This window comes from Anabrus simplex, chromosome 12 (assembly GCF_040414725.1).
Source record: "Anabrus simplex isolate iqAnaSimp1 chromosome 12, ASM4041472v1, whole genome shotgun sequence".
Classification (NCBI taxonomy): domain Eukaryota; kingdom Metazoa; phylum Arthropoda; class Insecta; order Orthoptera; family Tettigoniidae; genus Anabrus; species Anabrus simplex.
Window position 1 is genome coordinate 36,839,564 of NC_090276.1, and position 26,653 is coordinate 36,866,216.

The following is a 26,653-nucleotide window of genomic DNA, read 5'->3' on the forward strand; positions in this document are numbered from 1 at the left end:
AAATGATGCCATCCTTCAAAGTGGAAACATCACCTATCACACTGACTAATAACAAACAAATTAAGGTGGTTAATAAATTTAAATATCTTGGAGAGATTATAACTGAGGGATCTCTCTACTTGATATCACATATAAGATCTTGTCTAGAATTATCCTCACGAGAATTCAAAAACAGCTCGACCAAGAACTTGGAGAGTATCAGGGGGGGGATTTCGACCTGGAAGAAGTTGTCCTGACCAAATCATTAGTCTTAAGAAAATATCAGTTGAAAATGGAATTACCAAATTAAAACAAGCACAACACATTACTTGGCCAACCTACAAGAATAAATCTCTCTCGATAAATGCGAAATTTATTATGTTATTCTGTTATTAAGCCTTATGCTAGTGAAACTTTATTCACTTTGAATACAAAATCAACTACAGATAAATTACAGAAAATAGATAGACGAATCATTAGAACAGTTCTGAACAAAAAACACCAAGTAGATGGACAATGGCGATTACTACCCAATGAAATTGTATACCAGGAGACTGAGTCTATAATAGATACAATGCGGAAAAGAATAGTTGCTTTTTTCTGTCACATATCACGACTACCAGAGACTACGATACTCAAACATTTATTCAACTACTTTTGGGAAAGTAAAACTAAAAATCACTGGTTCAAATAAGTCCAAGAAGATTTAAATGAATTAGGCTTGACAATTCAACAAATTGAAAACAGAGAAGAGAAGAGAAGAGAATCCTGAGAAATAACGACGTGAGACTTAAACTGAAGACCTATACACGCAAACAGTACAACATAACTGACAAAGAACGGGCAGCCAGGTCAGAGAGAATGAAACATTTCTGGGAACAAAAGAAGAAAAAATCAACGAAATTTGTAACCATTATTCATAAGACTTGACTGTATATAAATTGATTTCAGTGCTCCAATGTGGGCATAAAATAAATAAAAATTTTAAAAAATGCTAAATTATCTTTTATTAAATGTTAAATATGATTAATACATGGTTTCCCTGTAAATATGTAGTATAAAAATTTGTATAACCCCAAACACGTATTGTGTATAAGTTTAACCTCAAAACCTATATAGTCGAAAGGGGTAGAAAACTCTGTAATGTTCGTATATTAGATTTATTCTACTGTAATTTGGTATATATGAAGGGTTCTGGAAACTTACTGTAACGTTTATTATCCAGATACATGTAGATACATTAGGAATGTTGGACAGATTTCCATGTGTATTGGTAAACAGTAAGGAAAGTTCTAGCTGGATCCATTACTGGAGTACTCCATTCAACTAGCTGGTCGACTGATGTTTCGAGAGCGTTCCACTAAAGTGTTGTAAGAACCCTTCCAGAAATCGATAATTCTAGACGGTTGATCAAACAGTATATATATCGAGCCATCAGTCAGTGAGGCGGTGAGTTCAAGAGAGCGCATGTTGTAGTGTGCGAGTCGGTGTTGTAGATATGTAGTTGTCAAAATCGACTTCAGGGTACTGCGCTATTAAGTGTTGTAGTGTCACTTGGTAGTGTGTATAATTGTGTGCTGTGACTTACAGTGACAATAAAGTAATTTACACAAGGACGTGAACTTGTTCTCGTGTGATATTTATTTCTGTCAAATAAAATCACATTTGAGAACGATAAAGGACACCAATTTGACGACATTGAAGAGGTCAAGAAAAAACGAGGGAGGAGCTGGAAGCCATTTCTAAAGATGACTACAAAAAATGTTTTGAACAGTGGAAGCACTGGTGGGACAAAGGTATTAAAAAAAAATTAAAAATATATAGCTTTTTTAAAAAAATTCCTTCTTTCTTCGGGTACCCCCCTCGTATTAGACTACAGTAGGCATATCTTCATGAAGTGGGTACGAGGTCATAACGGCTCAGAAGGGAACAAGAGAGCTGATGGACTGGCCAAAGAAGCTGCAGCCACCCCCGACTCTCTGTTAATATATGACAAATGCCCTATGTCATTTGTCAAAAAGGAACCAAAAACATATACTGTACAGAGAATAAATGGAATAATCTATGGATAACTAGTTCAAGAAGTCAGCATACAAGGAATTTGTTCTTTCCTAAGATTCAGGATAGACTGAAAAGTAAATTAACACATGACCATATTATTTTAACACAGTTTATGTCAGGACATGGAAAATTTGAATCAAATTTTGAGAGGTTTAGAATCATCATCATCATCCTTTCATGTATTAGTCCTATAGAAGAACTGTTACGGTCTATACAAAAGATTTGCATTTTCACACCATCTCTTCCCACCGGGGCATGAATATTTGAATAACTCTATATTTAAGCCATCTTTCCCAGGTGTTTTATTGCACTTTAGTGTTTTCAGGACTGCGACTAGTTCTGCCATTGTAATGCATTCGACGCGTGGATTGTCTGAGTGAAGTATATGAATAGGTGAGACATTCTGTGACCATAAATTTTGAAAGTGATGTGACCAAGTGTTGCAGGAGATTGTGTTGATTCTGAGTGTGTCTTTAGTTTCCCTATTTAAATGTTTCAAAATTTTGTAAGTCTATGGTTGAGGTCTGGTTATGTCATTTTCTAAATGGGATACAAATTCTTCCCAGTTCTTCCTATGGTATTTGCGCACTTCTTTCTTGGCAGTTGCTCGCTTTCTGTGGTATTCTATTTTATCCTCATATTTCTTAGTACATAAGTACTTCCTGTAGACTTTATGTTTGTCTTTGATAATTTCCTTGATGTTTTCATCCCATATTCTTAGTCCCCTGTTCCTCTGCCATTTTGTTTTGGTGCCAAGGCTTTTTTTGGCTGCTTGTTTTAAGGTGGTTGTTAGGTGTTTCCATTCCTCTTCAACATTTTCTACTGTTGAAGTTGATTGTGTTAATTCAGCTAGTCGTCGTTGGTAGAGTCATCTAATACTAGGATCATGAAGAAGTTGTACTTTGTAGAGAGAGGTTCTATTTGATTTTGTTGGTTTCTTCATCTTGCTGTGCCATCGAGGTTTTATTCTAATGGGGCAAATTAAAAGGTAGTGATCTGTTTCTAATTCTGGGCCTCGAAAAACTCTTGGATCTAAAACCATTTCTGCTAGTTTGAAATTGCAAACAGCATAATCTAGTATTGATTTTGTGCCTCTTGCCTCCCATGTGTAATTATGGCTGTCTCTATGATTGGAAAAACCATTCATTACCTTTAACTGATTGTAAGTGGAGAAGTCTATTAATCTAATTCCGTTGTTGTTAGACTTGTTCACCAAATGTGCCAGTTGACTGTCCAACTTTCGCATTACGTACTCTTACATTGAAGTCACCCATCAATAAGAGATAATCATAATTTTATTCAAAACCTGTTGCAATTTGTTGTAGAAATCTTCATTTTTGTCTTCTTTGCCTTCTACTGGGGCATATACTCCAATTACAGACAGGTATCCCCTAGATATTTTCAGACGTATCCTTACTATTCGTTCAGTCCAGAAGGTGTAATCTTTAATGGCAGATTTAAAACGTTTATGTATCATAATTATTATTCCTGCTTGTGCTCAATTTTCGGAAGTTACACCAGCGTAAAACTGTAGGTAATTTCGTGTCTGTTTTGTACCTTGTAATTTCTTTTTGGTCTCTGATATTACGGCAATTGAGATTTCATTTTTTGCCAAAATGTCATCTAGCTGTTCCTCTTTATGAGCTATACCTCTTACATTCCATGTGGCAAACTTCAGGATGATTTCTTTCTTCCATGCATTAGCCTTATTCATGCTGTAATTCTGTTCAATCTCCAATGTGGAAGGATTCCAAGGACGCTCTGACTCATCCTCATTGGAAATGTTGGGACTCCCCAGAACCCTAGGTCCCGATGCATTGCATAACGCAGTGGTGGATTTCTCTTCTGAGCTACCACCTGGGATAGTACTTTCTTTAAGCAGTTTTTCCATTCTGCAGTTGTATCTTTGATAGACTTGAAAGCAAGGAAATGTCCCCCCAGCTAGTTGCTGGCAAGAAGGAGGTAAGTTCAGTGGTGAGTCTGTCACCTTTCAGATTCTGAACCAGCTGCATGGTACTGCATTTCCTCTGTACTGAGATGGAATGGTTATACCGCCATGACTCGGTCCCCAGAGCCTCGTCTGTAAAAGGAAGTTATTACACCATGTACAGGTGAGGTTGAGATTTGGGTAGGAGATGTTATGGAATGCACATCACTATGCCTTACAGACCCAGAGGTTTAGAATCAATATCCAGAAGCCCTACACTTGTACCTGTGAAATGCCACAAACTGATTTTCATCTTTTATTTGACTGTCCCGGTTTTGAAAGAAGTAGATATGAATTAGTAATTCACTTAAATGTACATTGCCTGACTACATACAGTACGAAGCACCCGTGATGCCCCACAGACGCGTTAGACAGCCTGTCCGCCAATTGGCAGCATTTGACAGAGGCCGCAGTGTGGGACTGCATGAGGCTGGTTGGTCGTATCGTGCAAGTGCCAGGCATGTGGGCCATTCAGATGTCACAGTGGCCCCATGATGGACTCAATGGGTAAATGAGGGCACCCAATCACGTCATGCAGGTTTGGCTCGACCAAGAAACGTCACCCCGCTGGAGGATCGTAGTATGGTGCACCTAGCATTTTGGGGTCCCGTAACATCGGCACCCGCCATCTGCGAACATGTATTGGAAACTCTTCGACATGCTGTGCGTTACATGTCATAAACCTCATGTTTTATCGGTATTGAAAGTTGTTATAACTTAAAATCCAATGAAATTATTTATTAATGCACCTATTCAATACTTTTTGTCTACTTATATGTGGTTTAATTTTAATTTTGTGTGGCTATTTCCAGCCGAGTGCAGGCCTTCTAAGGCAGACCCTCCGATGAGGATGGGCGGCATCTGCCATGTGTAGGTAACTACGTGTTATTGTGGTGGAGGATAGTGTTAAGTGTGGTGTGTGAGTTGCAGGAATGTTGGGGACAGCACAAACACCCAGCCCCCGGGCCACTAGAATGAACCAATTAAGGTTAAAATCTCCGACCCGGCCGGGAATCGAACCCGGGACCCTCTGAACCAAAGGCCAGTACGCTGACCATTCAGCCAACGAGTCGGACTTATATGTGGTTACTAATACAGTCAATCATTTATCACTTTCGGGACATGTTTTGCCCCATTTAAGGGCATTTTCAGCCTTGAATACAATCTTAAAATATTACACTTAAATACTAAAAAAGAAGCTAGAAAATTAGCCTTGCAATATTATCTAAAATATTGGTACATATATTGTGAATTGGATTACATTTGATAAACTCATGATAAAATGTTAATGGACCACTATCTGTGGTCATTCTAAAATAATGTAGTCTGAGATTAAAACTAGATTTTCTTGGATAAAATTTAAAGTTCTAATAAAATGGTTCATTAAATTGTGTACTATATCTCCAAGGCAATAGTATGTATATGCATTATAAACAAGCGATGTCACAAACACAGAGAAATGTGTCTGTCAAAAGACGTGGTCAAGGTTGCAGCTTGCCATTAAATTAGAAGGTAGTTAAACACTCGAAGAGTAATTAGGCATAACGTGGAAACTAAAGCCTCGAAACATGATCGTGAGAAATATGAAACATCATGCAGGCATAATTTGTGTGGGGCACCCTGCCAAGAGCATTCTGTGGTCTACTGGACTAGCTGTTCTGTGTTTGTTCTAAACAGCTACAGTCGCTTAAGTGCGGCCAGTATCCAGTAATCGGGAGATAGTGGGTTCGAACCTCACTGTCGGCAGCCCTGAAGATGGTTTTCCATGGTTTTCCATTTTCACACAAGGCAAATGCTGGGGCTGTACCTTAATTAAGGCCATGGCCGCTTCCTTCCCATTCCTAGGCCTTTCCTATCCCATCGTTGCGATAAGGAAATGGGAATAGGAAAGTACCTGATATCGAGGTTCCTATTACCAGTGTTGTAAAGAAACGCAGACTTCAGTGGTATGGGCACTTAATGAGAATAAACAGAGAAAGACCTGCCAGAAAATATTTTGACCTTAATCTCATAGGAAGAAGACCACAGGGAAGACCAAGAAAATGCTGGATAGAGACTGTAAAATCAGATGTGGAGGGGAGAGGACACAAATGGGAGGATGTACTGGAATAAAAGATGTATGAAGACAGAAGGAGATGGCGAGCGCTTGTACACCACACCTGGGAAACTGGAGTTGGGAAAAGATGATGATGATGATGATGATGATGTTTAAAACCGTTGAGGTTAATTGATATCAGTGGGAAAGTGTCATGCACATACCAGGTGTGTTCATAAGTATTTGCCTTTTTAAAAAAAAAAAAAAAGAAAACACGTAATTTTCAAGCGAAATTATTTTTTTGTTTTTTTTCTTTCAAAATATTGGCCATTGGCTTCTACACACTTCGCCCGTCTTTCAGGTAAGTTATGAATACTGTATCATGCCAGAAAACTGCTTGTCATTTGCAGCAAACCATTTATCGAGCCATTTTCAACTTCCTCGAAATTGCTGAAGTGCTGCTCTGCGAGCGCGTGGCCCATTGTTGTGAAGAGGTAATAGTCACATGGTGCCACGTCGGGGTAGTATGGCGGGTGCGGAAGGATATCCATCCAAGCTATTTCAAGGTGTCTTTCATTGGTTTTGCTCTGTGAGACGGCGCATTGTCGTGTAACAAAGTTAGTTTGCCATGTCTTCTGTCCCATTCCGGTTGTCTTTCGATCAGTGGGTGATTTAAATTAATCATTTGTTGGCGATAGCTGAGTTTGAGTTGTGTCATCATCCAGTAACACCTGCAAATCACTACCTTTAAATTGTCGAAACCATGTCTCACATGTTCTAATCGATGGGGCATGTTCACCATATGTTTCTACCAGCAAACGATGGCTTTCCACAGCCTTTATCTTTTGACTGAATAAGAAAAGCAATGTGTGCCGCACATGTTCTTTTTCAGATACAAACGTCAACATGATCACTGAACGATCCAACTCAGCCGCTAGTGTTTGGCGGACTCGACTTGTGTGTGTTGGTAGGTTAATGTCAGACAAACAAACTGACGTATGTGTCAAATTCATACGCTGCATACTGTTCACTGGTGAAATCTCTTAGGGAAACTGGAAGAGACTTATGCATACACCTGGTATATTGCAGAGTGAATGTATTATATGAAGATAAGAGACACTGCGTCATTGCGAGCTGAACTCGTCATTTGATTCATGCATGACCACAGCTTGTCAATCAGTGTGAATAGGTTAACCAATAATATCAGTCTTCACTGGTACCTTTGTCCATGACAAGTTTCTAGAAACATTGCAATATGGTGTAGCTGGATGTAAGGTGTGTGAACATTTTCTTTCATGTGAGTTCCTTCCTTTCCTCCTGGCTTCCTGTCCATAATTGCATGTTACTGCTGTCATATCATCGGTCTGTAACCTGCATATGCCACTTTATAAGCTATAAATTTCATTTTTGTTCCGTATTGAAGTGCAGTTATAAGAAATACATCAAGTGATGTAAAATCATTTACTTGATACATTGTATTGAAATTTATTTCTTATCTTCCACTTTTACTATGCTTAGTGTAAACAAAAGATGTGGATATTAATGATTTGTTTGTTATATTACAGAAAGTCAATTTGTCTGTCCTGAAAAAAATTGAACCACCTGTTCTGAAAATAAGCAACACACCGTCAGCCAGAGGGCCTACAGTTGCTGAATGGGCTGAATTGATCGACATCTCACAGCCTGTTACAGACTTTGAAGAGAAGATTCCAAATCCAGCAATTACATATAGCTTTGAATTGGACAATTTCCAGAAACAGGTGAGATGGAAGTGTGAATGCATGAGTACTGTTTTCTCCCGGTCACAGATGTCTAGCAATTGGGGAGAGTATTAACTTATTGTAATCATTACTGTTCTGGTTGATACAGTTAATTATGGAACCATTTTAATAGGAAGAATTAACATAACAGGTATATTCCTTTTTATATGTGTTGTTTAATTTTCTGTGTTTTTGTTTTAATGTGATTTAAAAATGTTAACTTAAAAATTGCAGTTGGTTGAAATTATGGTCTTAAACTGAAAAGAAAAGATGGAAGATTATTTTTTTAATTACATATCTTAATACATTTCCATGTGTGCCCCACGGCAGACATAGAGTTGATACTCAGTTTCTTGCTTTGTATGCTGGAGCATATCTGCAGTGACAGTTATGATAGTAGCAGTGATTCTTTGTCTGAGATGTTATATATTCTCACCATAAACATTGATCTTAATGTATCCCCAGAAGAAGAAATCCATTAGAGTGAGATCAGGGCTTCTAGGCGGCCAGGGAGTAGGGCAACCTCGACCAGCCGTAACTTTCAGATACTAAGCATTCAGTGGATTGTGTACATTTGCTTTGATGCCCATCTTGTGTGAAAATAACACGGACATCAGTTTCTTGTGTAATTAGTTATATATGAGCTTTCTGCTGGGTGCTCCACATTGTACTGGCCTGGCTACACAGCACACGTGCAGATGCACTATACATAGACAGGGTTACATTGCCCAGTCAAGGTCAAGCAACTACTACTGGTAGTGGTTTTGAAAGAACTTCCTTCTTTCCTCTTCATTTCAAGGCCACAGTAGCCTCAGCATGTCCATCCAACTTGAAGCAGCAATTTTTTTAAACTGTGGGTTTTTTCAATGACCCTGTATTTCACAACACAATGAATCTTCATCTATCCATTCATTAATTAAAATTTAACTTTATAAGTTTAAATAATTCATTCAGTATTTTTTTTCTCTCAGGTGAAACGTTTTCATTATTTTATCCTGTCTCATCGTTTCTAAATTCAACTCGCCTGTTTTTACCGGGCAAGTTGGCCATGCGGTTAGGGGCACACAGCTGTGAGCTTGCATCCGGGAGATGGTGGGTTTGATCCCTACTGTCGGCAGCCTTGAGGATTGTTTTCGGTGGTTTCACATTTTCACACCAGGCGAATGCTGGGGCTGTGCCTTAATTAAGGCCACAGCTGCTTCCTTCCCACTCCTAGTCCTTTCCTATCCCACCATCGTTACCATGAGACCTATCTGTGTCAGTGCGACGTAAAGCGAATTGTTAAAAAAAAATGAAAAACCTCGCTTTTCATGATTTCACGTTATGTGACTTGTTCATGGAACCAATTAACTGCATAAAGCAAGGGACGACTGTATTCCTTAAAACAAAGTACATAATGTCATTTTGGTTACTGCAGATCAAAATAATTGTGTTTGTTCTATTTCAGATATAGTTGTTCATTTGCCAGCAATAATAATATGAATTTGTATTTGCTGTCTGCTGATACAATCCCACCCTTTAATTAGAAGAACTGGGATAAGGATAGTTACCAAATACATTATTTCCTGTGACTGCATCCTTTTCATTCCTTATACGAACTGTACAATAACTTTCATTCACTTGTGTGAATATTTTTCATGTTAGTAAATTGTTTGTGTTCGGAATGTTATTAATTCTATTTGGATCTTCCCCAGTTTATTCAGATGAGGTGTACAATTATTTCAGGCTGTGTTTTACAATGAATGTTGCTTAAGTTAAGCCAATTTCCTCTGTATGTTGTATTTCTTTGACTTGAGATAGTCTTCTTAACCGAAGGAAGTTGTTGCAGTTATTCGTTATACTTTCAGGCCATCTTGAAAGTGGAAGAGCACTCTAATGTTTTTGTGGCAGCTCACACTTCTGCGGGAAAGACAGTGGTTGCTGAGTATGCTATAGCTTTATCCTTGAAGCACATGACGAGGTAAGATTTACAGTTTATTGATTTCTTTTCAAGATTAGCAGTGTGCAGGTTAAAAAGAAGCCTCTTCTACTCCCACTTGATGCACCCAGGCAGCTAGTTCTGCAATCTTGAACAGCCAATCTTGGTGCAAGCGAGTCCTGCGTGGAACTTAGCTGGGGGATGTTTAGTCTTGCCAGCATAATGGACTACATTCAAATAAAATAGGAATAACCAGAGAGTGAAGAGTAGAAAATATTATGAATGTGGTCCAATAGGGATGTATGTGGTGAGGATGGAGCCTACAAGAACAGCCAGAAAGACAGGTGGAGGGGAAAAGACCTGTAGGAAGAGCTAAAACCTGATGGATGGACATGATCAAGGTTTATCTAGTTACCAGAGGATGGACAGGTGGATGATGTTCTAATATATAAGTAATAATAATAATAACGTAAATGTTTCCACCTTTTCAATACAATATATTCACAAAATTACAAAATTATACGGTACTAGTTTCGACCCATCTAGGGGTCATCATCAGCCGTATTGGAGCAAAGATCATTTGTCAATACGGCTGATGACGACCCCTAGATGGGTCGAAACTAGTACCGTATAATTTTGTAATTTTGTGAATATATTGTATTGAAAAGGTGGAAACATTTACGTTATTATTATTATTACTTATATATTATTCTCAGTTCAATACGGACCAAAAACATGAAATTCATAACCATCAAGGATGATGTTCTCCATGACAAGTTGTATATGGACAGGAAGAAGTAGAAGAGGCTCATTAACAGTACCCAGGAAACTGGAACTGTACAATGATGATGATGATGATGATGATGAGGGATGTATTTTAAGGTATTAACTATGTCATTTGAAAGCAACATTCATTTACCTCGGTGCAGTTGGCTTGCTAAGTCTAACACTGCAGATAATTTTCTGTCAGGGTAATCTCCCTAGTCTTTGGCAGTCCCCTGCCACATCTACAAGGCAGCAGCACTTCGACGAATTTATGCATCATTTTTTACACAAAGGCCTCATCAGGTCTCCTATCGAAGAGCTCCTCCGCCTTTAGCTGTTAGTTCTTCCTTAGTTTGTTAGGTCTGGTACTGGCCAGACAGTCGCAGGTAGTACCATCAGCTGTTATTATCCAAGGAAAGAGACCAAGGGGAGGGCCAAGGAAATGCTGGATAGACACAGTGAAATCAGATGTGGAGGAGAGAGGTCTCTGATGATGTCCTGGAACAGAAGATGTATGCAGACAGGAAGAAATGGTGGGCTCTTGTACACTGGAGTTGGATGATGATGATGAGCTATGTGATTTTTAAGTGTTTTTGACAGGAAACAATGGATATGGCAATATCTTATCAGGTCACATCTCAAATTTCAAAGTTAAAAAAAAAAATCATCAAAGTCATGCTTTAATGTAATCCAAGATTACCATGCAATAAGCTGGGTGACAAGACATACACTACAGGAAAAGCTGCAGATATTGTTTGATTCAGCTATTGATGGAACCTCATGTCACACACCTAGAAAATGGATAATTCCTTTCAAAGAGGCTTGTTAAAATATTCACAGTTTCTAATTGAGATGTTCCAAGTTAAGAACAAAACCAGAAAACCAATTCAGATATCAGAGGAGGAAAGGAGGAGGAGATCAGTTAGAATGAAGAACTATTGGGAGAAAAAAAGAGCACAAGCATCTAAGAAGTGATTGATCTGACGTACCCCAAAGATGGGTGATTCGAAATGAAGAAGAAGAAGTCAGTCAACTGCTTTAAAACTGCATGTGATTGCTTTGGTCTTGCCATTAATACGGCAACCTGCCCCAGGATTAATTCCTGAGTGCAGCATCTCCCTCTTACACACAACACTGCAACAGATTGATCACTTTTCATATCTTGGAAGCATCTTGTCTAAACGGTGTACCTGCGAACAAGACGTTGATAAAAAAATTGGGGCTGCTCATGGAGCATTTGGACGGTTATGCACAGAGTCTTCATGAACAAAGACTTAAAACTGCATACCAAACTCATGGTGTACAAAGCTGTTGTCATTTCCATGCTGCTGTATGGCTGTGAAACTTGGACACTCTATCGCCGTGATATAAAAAAACTTGACCGCTTCCACCAACAGAAAATGAGATACATCTTGAATATTAAGTGGGAGGACTATGTGACCAACATGGCAGCTCTCGACAAAGCGCAGCTAAATAGCATTGAGGCAACAATCATCACTCATCAACGGAGATGGTTGGGTCATGTTCACCGCATGGGTGATACCAGGCTTCCCCCCCTCCCCCAAATTCTTTATGGTGAACTTTGCTCCGGCAGTAGACCTCATGGAGCCCCTCTTAAGCATTTTAAGGACCAGCTGAAACACATCATGAAGACAACTGGTATAAATGTACAGACATGGGAAGAATGTTCTGTGGACTGTTGACTGTGGCGGAAAACTGCATCCACCGCTGTCAACTTGTTTGAAAGAGAACACCGCAAGACATCAAGAGGCCAAGTGACAAGCAAGAAAACTCCATCAATTACAACCCCGCCCTCCTGCACCCATTCAGTGTGATTTGTGTGGGCGTATGTTTTATGCCGGGATTGGTCTGTTTAGTCATCGCAAACACATCCATAAACTGAGTTGAACTGGTCACTGTATGCAGGAAGAAGTTATATATACTCGGATCAAGTTACAGCCGACGACGATGACTAAATATGAGAATGAAGCCAGTTTTCTTAATGAAGGGGATATTCCAATTCATGGATCACTGTATTCTTCTTCGTATATCTACCAGTCTGAGTGTATGCATGATGTCGGAATGTTTGAATGGTGCAGACGGCTTCAATAACCTGTATTACCACGACTTTGAAATGTAAATACAAACCAGTTCTTGAGATTTCAAGAAGAATGGCATTTTAATTATAGTGAATCTTATTTTAGTTATTAGTAATAAGACACTGTTTTACAATTAGAAGTAAGCATTAGTGTATTTCACAAGTGTTTGAATGATGCAAAGGGCTTTAACATACCCATTTTACTGTGACTTTGATTTGTAACAACAGACCAGTGTGTAAATTTTTAAAACGAGAAAGGTAATATTTAAATCATAGTGTATGCTTTTTTTAAAATTAGGATTGTGATATACTGGCTGAAGATGATCTGAGATCAAAAGTAGTCTTATAATTTTTACAAAAAAAAGTGTGAATATATATACTTACTAGGGCCCGGATTCATATGCACTAAAAACTCCAAAAATATGCATGCACATATGCACTAAAAATGTTGAAAATAAGCACAGAAATATGCACTAAAAATAAAACAAAATACACTTACCAAACGTATTATTTAATTTTAACTCATTGTTAAACTGACAAGCATGTTTCATTCCTTGCAAAATGATGCATGGCAGTAGGTTATCAAGAGTTTTTCAAACAGGGCGAGTTGGCCGTGCGGTTAGAGGCGCACGGCTGTGAGCTTGCATCCGGGAGATAGTGGGTTCGAATCCCACTGTCGACAGCCCTGAAGATGGTTTTCTGTGGTTTCCCATTTTCACACCAGGCAAATGCTGGGGCTGTACCTTAATTAAGGCCATGGCAGCTTCCTTCCCACTCCTAGGCCTTTCCTATCCCATTGTTGCCATAAGACCTATCTGTGTCAGTGCAATGTAAAGCTAATAGCATTATACCAGGCAAGGTGTTCACTGGAATTTTGGAAGGTAGGGTGAGATCATTGGTTGGGAGGAAGTTGGATGAAAACCAAAGTAACGCAGGATGGAAATAAAAAACTGTTAAACAGTATTGTTAAGAATAGAAGAACTCAAAATGAATCTATCCAATCTGTAGAACTTCCTAATGGTGAGGTGACTAGGGATAAGACCAAAATATTACAGGAGTTCCAAAGGCACTTTGAAACTTTGCTGAACTGTTATGAAAATGTCACTCCATTAGACGACGAACCTTATGATTTTGGCAGCACAAATACCACTAGTCTGACATGGTTGGAAGTAGAGACAGCAATATCTAAGCTGAAAAACAACACATCAACTGGATCAGATGAATTAAGTATTGAGATGATCAAAGCACTAGGAGAGGTTGGACAAAAGTGGATGTACAGGGTACTAAATGGAATCTGGAAAGAGAATGTAATACCCAGTGACTGGAAGCAAGGAGTCATCATCCCATTGTTGAAAAAAGGTGATAGAAGGAAATGTACCAACTACAGAGGTATAACTCTTGTTGTCACATGGCCTCAAAGTCTATGAGTCCATCCTTGAGAGCAGGATTAGAAAATATGTTGAACCTATACTTGAGGAGTAAGAACATAGATTTAGACCTCACAGATCACCTATAGACCTCATTTTTGCCACCAGAATGCTCTATGAGAAGTATTGGGAGAGAGGTAAAACACTTATAACTGTTATTCTGGACATCAAGAAAGCATATTACCATGTACCATGCAGGCATATATGGGAATGTCTGAGACATAAGAAAGTGCCCGATGACATCATAGCATGAGTACAATGATTATATGATGAAGCCAAGTGTTGTGTCCAGGTCCAGGATGGAAGGTCAGGTTGGTTCCAAACGAAAAGTGGAATCCAGCAAGGAAGTTGTCTTTCACCATTTCTCTTCATAACCATAATGGTTGAAGTTTCAAAAGCGGTTAAAAGAAAGGATGTAACAACTAATGCCCTGGTTTTTGCTGATGATCTAATGGTATGGGGTGAGACAGAAGCGGAACTACAAACTAGACTGGATCTCTGGCATGAAACTTTTACATACAACCTTAGGTCTCCAAATCAGCAAAATGAAGACAGTTGGCTTGGTGATGAGTAGAAACTCTCCAACTGTTCATCTAAGAATTGGAGATGAGGAGATGGATATTGTAGACAACTTGCAGTATTTAGGTAGTGTTCTGTCATCAGACAATACCATACATCAAGAGATTAGTAACAGAATACAGAAAGCTTCCAAATTGTATCACACTGTACGTCAAATACTTTGGGATGAAACATTTCTGTTAATTTCCAAGATCAGCTTGTACAAAATATATCTAGTACCTATATTGATGTATGGCCTAAGAGCAGCAACACTTACTGGATCAACAAAGAGTCATCTTCAGGCAACAGAAATGAAGTTCCTCCGTTCTTGTCTACAAAAAAAAACAAAAATGGATAAAATAAGGAATGTGGATATCCGGCAACAGCTTGGATTGGAAGGAAGCTTGCTGGAGACTCTAAAACTGAAGAGATTGCAATGGTACGGTCACATGAAAAGAATGGACCCTCACAGGACTCCTCGAACATACTCTGACCACAATGTTCCTGGGAAGAGACCAAGAGAAAGACCTTGTGATGTTTGGGAAAAACAGATATTGAAGGAGATCTGTCGCATATATGAGCAGCATCTGTGGATGGATAGGACAAACTGGAGGAGGCTCGCACACAGCCACACCCGGCTTGCTGGAGCAAAGAAATGATGATGAAGATGAAGATGATGATGATGATAGGGATTTCTTGTTGTATCAGGGATTTCTTATTGTATCTTTTGTTAGTTGGAAGGCTAGTTCAAGTTTATTTTTCCTGGATTCTATTATTTTGCATTCCAACTAATCCATTCTCCAAGAAATATTAATTATTTTACTATTTCAATCTTTTGTTCTTGGACTTTGAGGTGTTTGTTGTTTGTCATGATTTTGGTTTTTTCAAAGGGGATGTGAAGACCTATGTCAGCTGCTTGTTTCTCTAGTTCAAGGATTTGCTCCCTTGCTTCCTCCATCGTTTCAGCAAACAAGGCCATATCATCTGCAGAAGCAATACAGTTGATTTTTAAGGCTCTTCTTTTTGCAACCGATTCTAATTCCACTCTTTATATGTTTGTTCCATTCTCTAACTACTTTCTCAAGTGCACAGTTGAACAACGACAGTGGAAGCCCATTTACCTGCCATACTCCTGTTCTTATTTCGAAGGAATCTGATAGTTCACCCATGAATTGAACTCTCAAAATTGTATTTGTGATAGTTGATTTTATGATATTTATTTGTTTTCTTATCCAAACCCATTTGCTCCGGGACTGATAAAAGGGATCCTCTATCTATCTAATCGTATGCCTTTTTAAAATCAATGAAGGAAATTATGTACATATTTGTCCTTAATTTTGGTATGCCATAATGTTTTTGAGGTTTAGTATTTGTTCAGAGCATGACCTACCCTTTCTAAAGCCTCCCTGGTATTCACCAGTTTGTGGGTCCAATTGTGGCTCTGCCCTGTTTAAAAGTACTTGGATTGTATACATTTTTTTTAAAATCTGTTTTTTTTTTTTTACAGGACAGTTTACACGTCTCCTATAAAAGCTCTGTCGAACCAGAAGTTCCGAGATTTCAAGGAAAAGTTCCAAACTGTTGGTCTGATCACTGGAGATATGCAATTAAACCCAACTGCCAGCTGTCTAATTATGACAACCGAAATCTTACGTTCCATGCTCTACCAAGGAAGTGAAGTTGTTAGAGATCTTGAATATGTTATCTTTGATGAAGTCCATTATATCAATAACATTGAGGTTAGTTAAAAAATTAATTGTATTTTTTAATAGAATCCCTTTTTCTTATACCTAGTATGGCCATAAATACTGTTAAAAACTATTTGCCAAATTCCATCTTTTTCGCTGTTTGTTTTGTGACTGTGGGGTTCTTCAGTCAGTCGAAATTAATTCAATATAACATAAATTTAGCAAATACCTGTAAAAGAAAAAAAAAATTTATTAACCGATTATACCTGAAAAATTACCATTAATTAAAAACAGAACACCGAGCTCAATAGCTTAAGTGCGCCCAGTATCCAGTAATCGGGAGATAGTGGGTTCGATCCCCACTGTCGGCAGCCCTGAAGATTGTTTTCCGTGGTTTTCCATTTTCACACCAGGCAAATGCCGGGGCTGTACTTTAATTAAGGCCACGGCCGCTTCCTTCCACTTCCTAGGCATTTCCTATCCCATCGTCGCCATAAGACACATCTGTGTTGTCGGTGCGACGTAAAGCAAATAGCAAAAAAAAAAACAGAACGACATGTTTCGTTCTTGATAGAACATTATCTTATACAGCTGAAACCGATTATAACGACTCTGAAGGGACTGCCTGTTAATGGTCGTTACAGGCGATAGTTGCTCAAACTGGTTTTTTTGTGTTGCTAAAAAAGTCTTGCCTGTAAGTTTTAGGCTGCGCACTTACATGTTTGCGCCCTCAAACGGAAACGTTTTGGTCACACCTTATACATAAGAATCCGGACTCTAGTCACCAGTTGTGACAAACCATTGACAGAGAGAGGCATTCCTCCTTGCATGTCTCAGGATCTCAGGGGTCAATAAAAATGTTATCTTTGCACATGCTAAGTGATAGTCCATTCAGAGAGAGAGAGAGAGAGAGAGAGAGAGTGTCACTACACTAGCTCCATTTTGCTTTGTTTTTCAGAGAGGTCATGTTTGGGAGGAAGCCCTCATCCTTCTTCCGGAAAGTGTATGCATTATCATGCTGAGTGCAACAGTGCCCAACACACTCGAGTTTGCCAACTGGGTGGGCCGTACTAAGGGTAGGAAGATGTACGTCATAAGCACTCTACGCAGACCTGTCCCGCTGAAACACTACTTGTACACTGGTAGTACAGGCAAGCCAGACAACCAACTCCACCTTATCCTCGATGAAAACGAATCATTTGTACTACAAGGGTAAGTAATTTTTTTTCTTCCTCATATTTCAGTGAAAATTTGTGGTAGTCGACGAGGAGAAGTTAAAAAGTACTGTGAAAACATTGCCCGAAAACTGGAGGAAGACAGCAGAGACAATATGAAACTATTGTTTAGCCTTTAGCAGTCTTATTTAAATAGAGAATGTGTGTTCAGCAGGTTGTATTTGAAAGGGAAAAGTTTTACAAGTTTCAGACAAATGCTCTAATTTAACTAAACTATAATACAGGTCATGCCTGTACTTTCTGGGCTTTTAGGCCGTGCTGTAGCAGCACGTGATGGTCCCAACTGTTACAGGTGAACTATGTAATGTGAGTGGAATGTATTTTTTTGAAGACCTTGTTTGAAAAATACGATATGATGTTTTATTTTTATTGACCTAACCTGTACTGTATAATGTTGTAACATAGGCATTTGTAAATAGTAGAATTCTGTCTATAGTTCCTGGAAAGATCCAGAAAGTTACATAACCTTTGTACAGGGTGTGTTACTTTGTTGGTATGTGTTCTAGAAAGTGTGTTCTGTCTATTCTGGAAAAATACGACTTTCGCGATCATGCGTATTCTAGAATGTTACCCAAAGTTCTCGATCGAAGTGGAGATGTTCCAGGTGTGTTCTAAGGAGAAGACAAAAACGAGGGCTTCCAGCTCATAAACGGAATAATTGCGCTCAGCAGGATTCAGGGCACGGGAAGCATAAGAAATAGGACGACGCCCTTCTTGAAATTCCTGTAGAAGAACTCCGGATATGCCTGAGGAAGAGGCGTCAGTCTGAAGAATGAAGCGTTTAGAAAAGTCTGGCATAGCCAGTACAGGGCCGTTACATAAGGCAGATTTCAAGTCCATGAAGGCTTTTGCGCGCAAATTCATTCCTAATTTTGCTGAACGTGCAGCTCCATTGAACGATTTGAGAAGAAAGGATGCCAAATTTGTGTGGGGTGATGCCCAACGTGAAGCCTTCATGGACTTGAAATCTGCCTTATGTAACGCCCCTGTATTGGCTATGCCAGACTTTTCTAAACGCTTCATTCTTCAGACTGACGCCTCTTCCTCAGGCATATCCGGAGTTCTTCTACAGGAATTTCAAGAAGGGCGTCGTCCTATTTCTTATGCTTCCCGTGCTCTGAATCCTGCTGAGCGCAATTATTCCATTTATGAGCTGGAAGCCCTCGCTGTTGTCTTCTCCTTAGAACGCTTCAGAATGTACCTGGAACATCTCCCTTTCGATCGAGAACTTTGACTAACATTCTAGAATACGCATGATCGCGAAAGTCGTATTTTTCCAGAATAGACAGAACACACTTTCTAGAACACATACCAACAAAGTAACACACCCTGTAGAAAAGTTATGTAACTTTCTGGATCTCTCCAGGAACTATAGACAGAATTCTACTATTTACAAATGCCTATGTTACAACATTATACAGTACAGGTTAGGTCAATAAAAATAAAACATCATATCGTATTTTTCAAACAAGGTCTTCAAAAAAATACATTCCACTCACATTACATAGTTCACCTGTAACACCAACATTTCACCGAAGACTGCGTACAGTGAGCTTCGCAGCCATCAAAGTCAGTCGGAACCCTTGATAATTGCAGGTTATAAATTTCATTTTCTTTGTCCGTATTGAAGATCTACTTGTGATAGAAATTCTTATAATTTTGTTAATTACCACCTATTCAGTACAATAACAACGTAGTACAAACTTATATATTTATTAAGATGTTTATATGGTACATGTTTCGCTCCTTTTTCGTGAGCATCATCAGCCAATTATTATTTACTTAAGGTTATATAAGATCATGAAACAATTCTTTTGGATTAAGATTATGCCTATAAAACTAATTGACAAATCTTATAATATTTTACAAGTCATATAACAATAAAATTATGTCTTTAAGTTAAAACATATTTGTCTAAAATCTATCATAGTCTAACATTTTATTGACGAAACTCATCTGGTGAACATCCTTTAAAATTTAACTTTTTTAACTTAAAGACATAATTTTATTGTTATATGACTTGTAAAATATTATAAGATTTGTCAATTAGTTTTATAGGCATAATCTTAATCCAAAAGAATTGTTTCATGATCTTATATAACCTTAAGTAAATAATAATTGGCTGATGATGCTCACGAAAAAGGAGCGAAACATGTACCATATAAACATCTTGATAAATATGTAAGTTTGTACTACGTTTTTATTGTATTGAATAGGTGGTAATTAACAAAATTATAAGAATTTGTATCACTCTATATAATCCCAAGCGCAGTCTTCAGTGAAATGTTGGGACCATCACGTGCTCCTACAAGCCCGGAAAGTACAGATGTGATTTGTAACGCTGGCCGGGAAAGCCTCAACTGTTATTTAAATACAGGGTCGAATCTTTACATACAGGGATGATTTTGCTACTGATTCTGCATTTCTCATTTGTTTCATACCAATGCCTTTAGTCCTTAGACCGGGCGAGTTGGCCGTGCGCGTAGAGGCGCGCGGCTGTGAGCTTGCATCCGGGAGATAGTAGGTTCGAATCCCACTATCGGCAGCCCTGAAGATGGTTTTCCGTGGTTTCCCATTTTCACACCAGGCAAATGCTGGGGCTGTACCTTAATTAAGGCCACGGCCACTTCCTTCCAACTCCTAGGCCTTTCCTATCCTATCATCGCCATAAGACCTATCTGTGTCGGTGCGACGTAAAGCCCCTAGCAAAAAAAGAAAATTTAGTCCTTAGTCCTATAATCGACTCTCATGTGGTACAGTACGAAACAAATCCCTGGATGCAGACCAGGATTCTTTTCACAAGTTGCACAAAAGTACACAGTTTCCCCATCAACCACCCTTGATTTTCCTATTTGAACACACTGCATAGTCCTCAGTGTTGCTTTTCATATTGGAATAAACAAAATGTGGTTTCCCGTTTAGCCTTTCACACTTGCCATGTGCTGAGTGACTACCTCGCTTCGCTGATCCTCGCACAGACTTTCTCTCGGCCAGTAGTTCTTCCACCAGTTTTCTCTTAACTTCTTCAGAAATGTCCAAGGAAAATTTTAATATCACTGTCAGAATTCTCAACTGCATCCATAATGTCTGAATCGCTCAAAAAGTTACATTTACATATCTGTCTATATTACTGATAGATGCCATGATACTCATTGAGAATGCAGAACATAAACAGAAAGACTTGGTTGTTTCCTGCTGGAATTCGATAGTAGTGTTTCGATATATATATAGATATTTCTTTAACCCCTTCAAGAAGTTAACACAACCACTGATATTGTGCAGTGAAGCATATAATTGCCGTAAGATGTTCGTAAATCACGTTGGGTTCTGCCCGACATTCGACCTCCTTGAGAAAAACATGTCAGCGCCAGCCCACCAGTCGACCAGTGAAGGTTAGAGTGATCAAAAACAAAAGGAATGGAATTTAAAACATCAAGGCAATTGAGGATCCCAATAGAAATCTGGGTAGGAAAGAAGTGGATATCAGAGGGGTTCTGAGGATTCAGTTTGATTACCTATTGAACAGGTCAGGAGCAGATCAGAAAACAAACGAACCAGCTGTTGAAACTTGTTCACAGAGAAATCTTCCGTTACATAAGCAGAAATAGAATTAGCCTTTAAGAAGTTGTCACAAGAGAACTCCTCAGGAGTTGATGAAGTCAGCACGGGCATGATTATAGCAGCAGGAGACCAGGGTTTACAGTGGCTACACAGGGTGCTCAATGCAGTTTGGAAGGATGAAAAGATATGTACTGATTGGAGCAAGGGTGTCACTGTCAACCTGTTTAAGAAAGAAAATTGTCAAAAATGCTCCAAATACTAGGGAATAACGCTTCTTTTTCATTGGCTTGAAATTCTCGAGAAGAAATTGGAGAGTAGATTGTAAATCATCTTAGAGCCTCAGAAGAGGAACAGTGTGTCTTGAGGCGTAGTAGGACCACGACAGATCTGTTCTTTTGTATGTTAATGGAGAAGCATTGGAAGAAAGGCAAATATCTTGTCATGGTTTTCCTGGATATTCATAAGGCATATGACAGCATTGCAAGAGAGAAGAAAGAGGAATATTTCAGGGGAACTGGTGAGGAAAGTTCAAATGCTGTGTGAACACTGTACCAGCCATGTGCAAATTGGGGACAGATATTCATCCTGGTTCCAAACCAGAAGTGGAGTCCACCAAGGCACTTTCTTCATTACTTTTTATCATCGTCATGGATGGCATAGTGAAAAGCATCAAGAAAACCTTTTGCTGGTGTCGTCATCGTCGATTGTAACTTGATCCGAGTATATATAACTTCTTCCTGCATACATTGTCCAGTCATAAGCTGGAGAGAAACTGAGGAACAGGTACAGTTGAGACTCAGTGAATGGAAGGTTAAGTTCCAGAAATTCAATCTCAGGATAAGTAAAGCCAAAACATTAGCGATGACAGATGGAGAGGGACGACCAGCAAACATCATGCTAGGGAATCATCAGCTGAAAAGTGTGGAAAACTTTGCATACTTCAGCACTGTAATTTCTTGGGACATCCCAGCCACAAAGGAGATGGCAAAAGAGAGTGCAGAAGAGCTCTCACTTTTACCAGCAAATACGAACATTCCTCTGGGGTCCCTACGTACCAAGAAAAGCAAAGTTGGTGATGTTCAATCAATACTTCATAACGATTTTAACATTTGGTATTGAAACATGAATGCTCACTAAGAAGGACTCATCAAGGTTACAAGCATCTGTGATGAAGTTCCTGAGGTCCACAACCTCAAAAAACTAAACTGGACAAGTTAAGAAATAACATGGTGAGAAAGGAAGCCAGGATTGAGACGACATTATTAGATCGGGTCAGCATGTCCAGATTGAGGTGGTTCGAGCATGTAATGAGGATGGAGCCGACAAGGACAGCTTATGTTAACTTTGAAAGGCATGCGACTGGAAAACAGATTAAATTAAAAATTAAGAGTAAAATATTTCCACCTTTTCAGTACAAAATAAAATAATGTGGGTTACATTACGGAAGAAACATTTATTGGAACTGGTTTCGACCTATTTCTTAAGACAAATTGTGAGTTGTACAATATATCTGATAGTTCATAGAAACTGTATAAAAGTTGTGAAAAACTCAGTGGTTTGACGCTATAAATGTGAACAAGTCAAAATGTTGTAAAAATTTTGGATAATGCATAAAAATGCATAAAGTGATGCACTTAGCTGTTGAAGGAAGAATTCAAGAAGAACAATTTGGGCGTTGAAGATTCTTGAGGTTTGTATATATCACTCCTTATGAAGTTCTGATAGTTGAGCTGCGATGTGTTGGATGTATTGCATTGGTGATCAAAGTTTCGGATTATGTTTAAAAATGCATACATCACTGCATATAATTGTCATTGAAGGATAACGAAGATTCTTGAGAATTATGTATCACACGATACGGAGTTCTAAATGCTGCAAATCATCAAGGGTAGAAGTAGTACTGAGAAAACAATCCATGCACACGCAGTGAACAATGTAAAAAGATGGTAAATATAAGTCATTCAAAGAGATTCAAGTCCTTAAAAAACTGAAAGTGAAAGTAGCGCTTGAAAGTTAAATAAGTTTAAAGATTTAAAATGGTGGACAAGATGTGCAGTTCAGTGCGGAAATAAATGAAATGAATAAAGTTGTAAATAGTAATAAAAGCCAAATTAGTGAAATATAATGGAAGAAAAAGGAAAATGGAAAAAAAAATTGTAAAGAAAATATGTAATATGTGACTCACCTTGCGTTGCTGAGTGTTGGATGTATTGGATACCTTATGTGACGGGAGCAAGATAAAGGAAGAAAAAGAAAGGGAAGGGAAATTTCGAAGAGAAATGGGGAATGGAGGGGAAAAAAGATGGGAGGTTAATTTAAAGGGAATGGAAATGGAGGAAGAAAATGAATAGAAGAGGTAATAAAATATATAATATGTGAATCAATTTGCGGAGTGAAGTGTTGGACGTATTGTGTAATTTATGAGAAAGGAAGCAAGAGCAGGAAGGTAAGGGAAGAGAAAATAGGGAGGATAGTTCGGAGATAATTGGGGAAGGAAGGTGGAAAAGGTGGAAATATTTTACTCTTAATTTTTAATTTCATTGTAATCACAGTTCAGTACGGACCATTCAAAATGAAATTATTTTCTCTTAATGGAAATCAGGTGGCAAGAAGACTAAGAACTGACTGGATGGACATTGAAGGATGGGCCTTATAGATTGGGAAAGGACTCGAGAGAATGCCATTAACAGCAGAATGTACTGTATCTCAATAAGGCAGAGTGGAAGTGCTTTTTTTTAAGTACTGTTACCATATAGTTTCTTCTTCAGGTAGTTCATATGCCATGTTAAGAAAACAAGGTGAAACTCTTTTCGTTTCACAGAGAACTTTGTTCCACATCTTCAGACGAAAATCTCGACTGTTCAAGAGGGAGACTTCTACAATAATGAGGGTCTGAATTTAAGAATGTCAACGGTTTATGCTCATTCATCACCAGATGGCTCGCTGATTCTGGCATTCCAAGTGGGAGCTGACGACACCTTTCAGCTCTAGTCAAAGTGTTCCATCACACCGTGTGTGCCTGAGAAGTAACAGATAGGTCAACAGACTATCAGTTGTCAGTATGGACCATAGTGAAATTCATAACTTACAACTATGGTGGCCTAGGTTGTATTTGTTCTGTTGGAAAGGATCTAACCTACAGGTCTGACACTAATGCCATCACACTGGTGTCCGGTTGGCCTTTTTTTTTTTCCTGTGCTTAACATCTGTTCAACACATACTATACGTACATAACACAACCTAATAGTAAGGAAGTCTATTTCAATTACAGTGCGGTTGTGAAAATTCAATATTCATACATTGAAAAATCTCTAAAATGAGCTTCACATTAAAATTGTTTTCCATAATATTGAAATGCCCGAGGCCGAAATTATGGCTGAAACATGTACGACAACTTCTGGCGACTGCATGGTTTCAGTGTTTCCAGATGTTTCTGTTTTTCCAGTGACATTCATTGTATCTGTGATAAACTCTATCCACCTCACTGCCAGTTGCCCTCGTCTCCAAGTTCCTTCCACTTTTCCAAGCATAATAGTTTTATCCAAGGAATCAGACCACCTCAGAGTGTGCCCAAAATATGACAGCTGTGATCTTAATAAATGCCTCAAGAAACATGTCTGGATTGATCTTCTGAATTACCTTTGTTTGTCTTCTTGGTCATCCAAGGTCTGCGTAAAATTCTTTGCCAACACAATAGCTCAAATGCTTCAATGTGTTTTCTATCTCACTGTTTTTTATGGTCCGAATTTCATAGCCACATGTAGCTGTGGGAAAGACGAATGTCGTAACCTTTCTGACCATGGTGTGCTTAGGCACATCCAAGTATTTATTGATCTTATCTAGGCCATTAACACTTTCAGCACTACCATATTTTAACATGAACCCTGGCAATGAACTGGGCCTTTTTACTGAATTTTAATACATTATTACACAACAGCAAAACATGGTACATACCTGATTTTTGTATCATATGAAGGTGTCGGCCATCCAGAAGGAAGATGTTTATCAGGAAGTACATATCTAAATTAATTTAATTATACTAGACTTACAAAAAACATTTTAAAATGTACGGGGAAATCTTTTACATTCAACTTTTATCAATAAGCCTGCTCAAACAATAAAAACGAATCACCAATAAGTAAATTTTGTATTTCAAATGCAACTGGTTTATTTGCGGCTTAAACAAAAAAATAAACCCAAATTTCTGAAGAGATGAAATATTTCTATCATTTGTATTCAGAGTAAAATATTGCAGCTAATAAGAATTTGTACTCAAACGTGATGTAACAAATAAAAATCTTGCCCGAACTATCACTTGGTATGTTATCTGGTTCGTAAGTGGAGTATTCATCATTGTCATCTATTTCTGAACCCACTTCTCCAGATAAAATATCCATGAAATCACTGTCATTGAGTCGGAGTGAGGACATTTTTGTACAGTAACACAGCTGTGACAGCGTGTCAGATTTGGCGCGCTCAGCACCCGGCGCATCGAGTGCTTCGGTAGAGTTCACGGCAAGGAGAAACTACCCCTTTTACCGATCTCGATAGCTGCAGTCACTTAAGTGCGGCCAGTATCCAGTATTCGGGAGATAGTAGGTGCGAACCCCACTGTCGGCAGCCCTGAAGATGGTTTTCCGTGGTTTCCCATTTTCACACCAGGCAAATGCTGGGTCTGTACCTTAATTAAGGCCACGGCCGCTTCCTTCCCACTCCTAGCCCTTTCCTGTCCCATTGTCGCAGTAAAACCTATCTGTGTCAGTGCGACGTAAAGCAACTAGCAAAAAAAAAAAAAAAAAACCTTTTATCGTTTCAGTTTTAATTTCCCAATAACTCCTGCATTCTAGTGGACACTAGATAAACTACTACCTCCAAGCAAGGGACAGGAACTGTATGGGATACGTGCAGCTGCCTATAAACATGAGCAAAATTCACACCCATATGGTATACGGGCGTCATATTTCTTTTTGAAAATTATTATTATTAACAAATACATCGTAAGTGGGAAATATCCCAGTGGCAATGGTCACTTACAGTGGTGTGATGATAAAGTGAAGTTAAAACATAATTACACAACAACAAAACTACAACAACCAGTTCAATGGAAAGAAAATATTACAAGAAATACTACTAGTTTAACATTCTAAAGCCAGCATCATCATATACAAACTCACACTCAACTTAAGTATATTCAGTGCTTAACACTATGGCTTATTATTTAATGTCAAAAACTTCATTTTGGACCTATTGGATCCAGATTTACATTAAGGAGTGAGGGTATTGTTTCCACCTATTCAATACTACAACAGTGTGAAGTCATTAATACATCACATATTTATTAGATTTCAACATAGGGGCCAGTTTCAGCAACTGTATTTGCCATCATCAGCCAAAGGAAATATTGTTACAAGGCATTATACAAATCTGTATTAACATAATTTTAAAATATATGTATATACAAATTGAACCTTACTCTTTAACTATTTTGTGTATTAGGTGTACACCATAAAACTTTTTTATTGAAATTACTAGCATATTTCTTCTGTGATATATTATAATTTGTTAATTCTGTACAATCTTT

At 38.5% G+C, this 26,653-nt stretch overlaps 1 protein-coding gene across 1 annotated transcript in view; it reads left to right on the plus strand.

Moving 5' to 3' along the window:
- The window catches only part of tst (twister), a 132,996-nt gene that overhangs the window by 16,403 nt on the left and 89,940 nt on the right, over positions 1–26,653 (plus strand). Inside the window, exons 5-8 of the mRNA XM_067156822.2 lie at positions 7,628–7,822; positions 9,670–9,782; positions 16,096–16,327; positions 17,235–17,488. Coding sequence (XP_067012923.2) covers positions 7,628–7,822; positions 9,670–9,782; positions 16,096–16,327; positions 17,235–17,488 — 794 coding nt within the window. The remainder of the gene's footprint in view (positions 1–7,627; positions 7,823–9,669; positions 9,783–16,095; positions 16,328–17,234; positions 17,489–26,653) is intronic.